We start from the raw sequence: 5587 nt of genomic DNA, 5'->3' as shown, positions 1-5587 counted from the left end.
TTCTCACCCTCGCCAACACAAGTGACCCCATTGCCACAGTTAATGTGTTAATCCACCTCCCAGGATCTTCTCCTGTGCTTCCTTCCCTCTCTGCTTGCAAGCATGATGTCCTTCCCCATGTACTGATCTCTCCTGGCAACATGCGCAAAGTATGTCAGAATGGAGCTTCAAAATTCTTGCCTCCCAGGAGCAAACCAGTTTTAACCCTCTCCAGCACAGACCTGTTTTAATTTTATTCAGCCTCAATTTGAACTTGCATATGAGTGCTTGATGATCTGAACCACACTCTGCTCCTGGCCTAGTTTTGACTGCAGATATTGAGCTCCTCCAGTGATTTCTTCCACAAATGTCATCAACCTGATTCTTATACAGCCCATCAGGTGAGATCCATGTGTAAAGTCATTGTTTTGTGTCTTTTAAAAAACATATTTTCAATGAATAAATCACTGTACATACAAAATTCATTCTATTTCCAGCTTCATTTCTATCACCAAGCCCCTATTTTCCAACTACTATAACTTCTTCACTGTTTCCCACCTTTGAAATTCCAGTCAATCATTAATGCATCTTGATTGCATATTCAGTCAATTTTGGATTGCAAGATTTGGTGAAACTCAATTTCTTCCTTTTTGGCTCTAGATGTAGGAGTGTATATTTGAATAATAGTCGTGTTAATGGGTCTTCATTGTATGTGTATAGATATCCTGTCACCACCTTTTTCGTCAGGATAGAACTTGAAATTGACTTTTTGACTATAAACGCAACACTATTCTTTCTCTGTTTTTCATTCCCTGCAAAATATACCATATGATTATCTGATTCAAAATGGCCAAAGCTGGACCATCTCATCTCATTAATGCCTTGTATGTCCATATTCACACGTTACATTTCATTTTTAACAATTTCCAGTTTTCTAACATTTAAGCTATGTGCACTCTATGTTCCAGTTATTAAACAATGTTTGTTGCTATTTTTCCTCATTTCAACTGACTTCTGGTCTGAGATTTACCACTACACTATGTGGCACCAGGACTATTATTGCTGATATCAGATAGATCTTGGCTGAAAGTAAGGAATACCAGAAGAATGTGTACTTAGGCTTTCTTGATTATACAAAGACATTTGACTATGTGGATCATAACAAATTGTGCCTGACATTGAGAAAAATGGAAATCCCATAGCACTAAATTATGTTGATGTAGAACTTATACCTGGACCAGGAGGCTGTTGTGCAAACAGAACAGGGGAACACTGCATGGCTTAAAATTGAGAAGGGAGTGTGTCAGGGATGTATTCTCTCTCCATACCTCCATCCACTCTGTGTGCTGAGTAAGTTATCTGAGAAACTAGACTCTGTGAAGGAGAGGTGGTTTCAGGTTTGGAGGGAGGATCATCAATAATCTCTATTATGTAGATGATACAACTTTGCTTGCTGAAAGTGAGGAGGACTTGAAGTACTTGTTGCAGAAGATCAAGGAATGCGGCCTTCAGTATAGATTGCAACCTAATGTCAAGAAAACAAAGATTACCACTCCACCAATAGATAGAGTCATGATGGTTGGAGAGGAGGTTGAAACTATCAACAGCTTTACCTTGCTTGGATCCACAATTAACATCCATGGTACCAGCAGTCAGGAAAATAGAAGATGCATTGCACTGGGAAAATCTGCAGTTAGGAACCTCTCCAAATTGAGAAGTAATGATGTCACTTTGAGGACTAAGGTGCATCTGATTCAGGCTATAATCTTTCTGATTACTTGCTATGTGTCTGAGAGCTGGACAATGAATAAGGATGACAGAAGAAGAATTGACACCTTTGAGCTATGGTATTGAAGAAGAGTGCTGAACGTTCTGTGGACGGCCAAGAGAACAAACAGATATGACTTGGAGAGAGTGCAGCTTAAACGTTCTTTTGAGGTAGAACTGATGAGACTTTGCCTCACATACTTTGAGCATGTTGCCAGGAGGGGCTGTTTCTCTGGGGAAGGACATGATCCTGGGAATGGTGAACAGTTAGCAAAGGAGAGAAAGACCCTCAAGTAGGTGGATTGACACAGTGACTGCTGCAATGACCTCTTGTGTGCCAGGAAGTGTGAGTATGGTGCAGGATAGAAAAGGTTTCAGATCTTTTCTTCGTAGGGTCACTATGAGTCATACTTGACTCAATAGCACCTAATAGCAACAACAGTGCCAAGAGTGTTGATGGTAGATCCAAGTAAGATTAAATCATTAACAACTTCAAACCTTTGTTCATCTATCATGATACTGCCTATTGGTCCCCTGTTTTTAAACATACTCATTTCTTTTATCACAAAAGTAAAGAGTGAATTTATATGGTGTCATTGTTTGTTCAATTCTGTAACAAATTATATGCAAAAGCCCTTTGAGTCACTCAATAAAATATATCTGAGTTATTATGCTTTGTAACAAAGGAACCCAGTGTTCAAAGACCTTGTAAAAATACGCCTGTTTTGTTATTATGTGCCCTTGGGTAGACTCTGACTTACAGTGACTCTGTGTACAAGAGGTCACAAGCTTTCCCAATCCTGTACCATCTTCAGTCCCTTTTTGCTTAAATCAGGTATTGCACTTGCTGTGTCTGTCTTCTTGAGGGTCTTCCTCCCCTTTTCTAATCCTCTGCTTTTGGAAGCATGATGTCCTTTTCCCTCTTGATACAAGCTCAGCGTACCTGAGACAACATCTCATCCTTAGCTCTTTTTTTAAAATTAATTTTAATGAACATTTACAAAGATTTTGGATTTCCATTCCTTCATTGTTGCACTTTCCTCCCTGCCCACCTCTCCCCACCAAGTTCGCTCTTCTCTTTGAAAAGGAAAAGAAAAAATCCTTCATTGGTATATAATCCCCATGACACACACACCCTGCCCCTTCCCCAAGTACACTCCACTAGGCAACCTTCATTCTGGACTCTTGTGATAACCGTAATACCCTATCATATATTGCTTTTAAACTGTTCTCTCCCTCATCTGTTTCAATGCAGCATACATAATTTATCCAATTTTTCTCAATCTTACCCCAACCCTGATGTCAGTCCCTTCTACAACAGTGGCACTATGCAGTGTTTGTCCTTTTGTGACTGAGATAATTTCACTTATCATAATGTCCTCCAGGGTCACCCATTTTGAATAATACTGAATGAGTTCCTTGGTTTTCAATGCAGCGTAGTATTCCATTTTGTGAATATACCACAGCTTCTCTATTCTTTTGGTTGTTAATGGGCACTTAGGTTGTCTCCAACTCCTTGCTATTGTGAACAAAGCCGCAATAAACATGGGTGTGCAGATATCTACTTGGATGGCAGTTATGGTCTCCTTAGGGTATATTCCCAATAGCGGAATTGCTGAGTCAAATGGTATCTCTATTTGCAACTTTTTGAGAAAGCTCCATACCACTTTCCCTGTGGTTGTACCATTTTACACTTCCACCAGTGAATAAGGGTTCCAGTCTCTCCACAACCTCGCCAGCATTTGTTGCTTGTTGTTCTGTTAAATTTTGCTATTCTTACTGAGATAGGATGATATCTCATAGTTGTTTTGATTTGCATCTCTCTTAGAGCTAGGGATTTTGAACATTTCTTCATGTGCTTGTTGGCCATCTGAATGTCCTCTTTGGTGAAGTGTCTGTTCATATCCTGTGCCCATTTTTCCAATTGGATTATTTATCTTGTTGTGGTGCTCAAGTATTTTGTAAATTCTAAATATAAGTCCGTTATCTGACATGTCCTTACCAAATACTTTTTCCTAGTCTATAGCTTCTCTTTTCACCCTATTGGAGAAGTTTCTGGATGTGCATAGGGATTTGATTCTTAGAAGGTCCCATTCATCTATTATCTTCTCCTGGTTGTAGGTTTTTCAGGGTACTTTCAAGACTGTTATGTTGTGGATTAGGACTGCTAGAGTTCTTCCAGGCTTTTCTTTAGTGAAGTTTATAGTCCTTGGCTTTAGTCCTATGTCCATCCTTAACTCTTTTTTTTTTTAAATTTTATTATTTGAGTGTACCGTCAAATCATATCTGACTGGTACAGGAGGGGATTGTCCCTCCTTCCCCAGCAGAGCATCTGGTGGACTTGAACTGTGCATCCTTAACTCTTAAGGAGCATCCTGGTTGCTCTTGTTCTAAGATAAATTTGTTTTTTTGGCCGAAATAGTCAATACTTGTTGCCAACCTTGCAATTCAGAAGCATCAATTCTTCACTCTGCCTTATTCATTGTCAAACTTTCATATCATGTTGTTCTTGTTATGTTCTGTCAAATCGAAACCGACTCATAGCTGACCCTTCCGTTTTCAGAGTCATTAAATCATATAGGAGAGGATTGCCAGTTTTATTCCGTGGAGTAGCTAGTGGATTCACACTGCCTGCACAGCATAGCTCTTTACCAGGAGGCCACCAGAGAAAGCAATTAAAACTACTATGGCTTGGGACAAGCACACCTTAGTCTTTAAAGTGACATTTTTGTTCTTTATCATTTTTACTGTCTTGTTATTAAACATTTCACAAGGTAACAGCAGAATGTAAAATCTGATAGCTGGGCAGTTTTGATCTTTAATGATGTGTATGTTGAAATATAGAGCAGTGAGATACTAGATTATATTGGTTAAGGTAATTTATCACCGTATTTGTGCCATGGTTCTCAGGGGTGTAATTTGTGACATGATATTTATCATCTTCCATTTTTGCATAATCTAGTTTTTTCACAATGACCTGGGTTTTGGAATAGAATCCTGTTGATGGTGAGGAGTGGATGAGTACATGTGAAACAAATCTAGAAAAGGATATGCTTTAAGAAATACGCTTGTACTTGCAAATGACCTATTTCAGATTAGATGTTAGTCTGTTTTTCATATTCTTACCTGTCGTAATTAATTGTTATGATCCTTCATTTTTATTTCTACCATGTTTCTTAAGGTAAAAAATTTGATAAAGTTATACTTTAATATTTTCCAGTTGAAAATGAAGATGAGGCTGAAAGAATTCTTTTTTCCTATGGCTATGGTGCTAATGTCCCCACAACAGCCAGAAGACGATTAAAACAAAGGTAAAATATGAATATATATTTCTTTTACTTATCCACTCAAGTCAAATAGAATTATGCTATACTTTATGAGAATGTGCTGAGGTGAGTGACAAAGTGGGTTTTTTTAAATTCTTGGAATTATTGTTTTTGTAGGTGCTGTCGAGTACAATTCATAGCAATACTGTGAACAACAGATCTGAACCCTGTCCTGTCTTGTGTCATCTTCAGCATCTCTGGCATACTTGAGCCCATTGTTTCTATGAGTATGTCAGTCCATCTTGTTGAGGGTCTTCGACTATGTCAGTCCATCTTGTTGAGGGTCTTCCTCTCTTGGGTTGACCCTTTACCTTTCCATCATGATGTCCTTCACCACGAACTGGCCCTTCCAGACAAGGTGCCCAAAGTATGTAAGATGAAGTTTTTCCATCCCTGGCTCCAGGGTTTCAGTTTCTCCAAGATGTGTGTATGTTCTGTTGTTAGTCCATGGGATATTCAAGATTCTGTCATCACTACAGCTCAAAGGCATCAGTTCTCCTTCTATCATCATTAGT

At 38.8% G+C, this 5587-nt stretch overlaps 1 protein-coding gene across 1 annotated transcript in view; it reads left to right on the top strand.

The window, feature by feature from the left end:
- PIBF1 (progesterone immunomodulatory binding factor 1) overlaps positions 1-5587 on the top strand; it is a 311116-nt gene that overhangs the window by 129247 nt on the left and 176282 nt on the right. Inside the window, exon 12 of the mRNA XM_006882728.1 lies at positions 4967-5057. Within this exon, the coding sequence (XP_006882790.1) occupies positions 4967-5057 (91 nt within the window). The remainder of the gene's footprint in view (positions 1-4966; positions 5058-5587) is intronic.

Source organism: Elephantulus edwardii, unplaced genomic scaffold (genome assembly GCF_000299155.1).
Source record: "Elephantulus edwardii isolate Elephantulus edwardi_28Jun2011 unplaced genomic scaffold, EleEdw1.0 scaffold00023, whole genome shotgun sequence".
Classification (NCBI taxonomy): Eukaryota; Metazoa; Chordata; class Mammalia; order Macroscelidea; family Macroscelididae; genus Elephantulus; species Elephantulus edwardii.
Note: the sequence above shows the minus strand (reverse complement) of the source record. Positions and strands in the feature narration are given on the sequence as shown.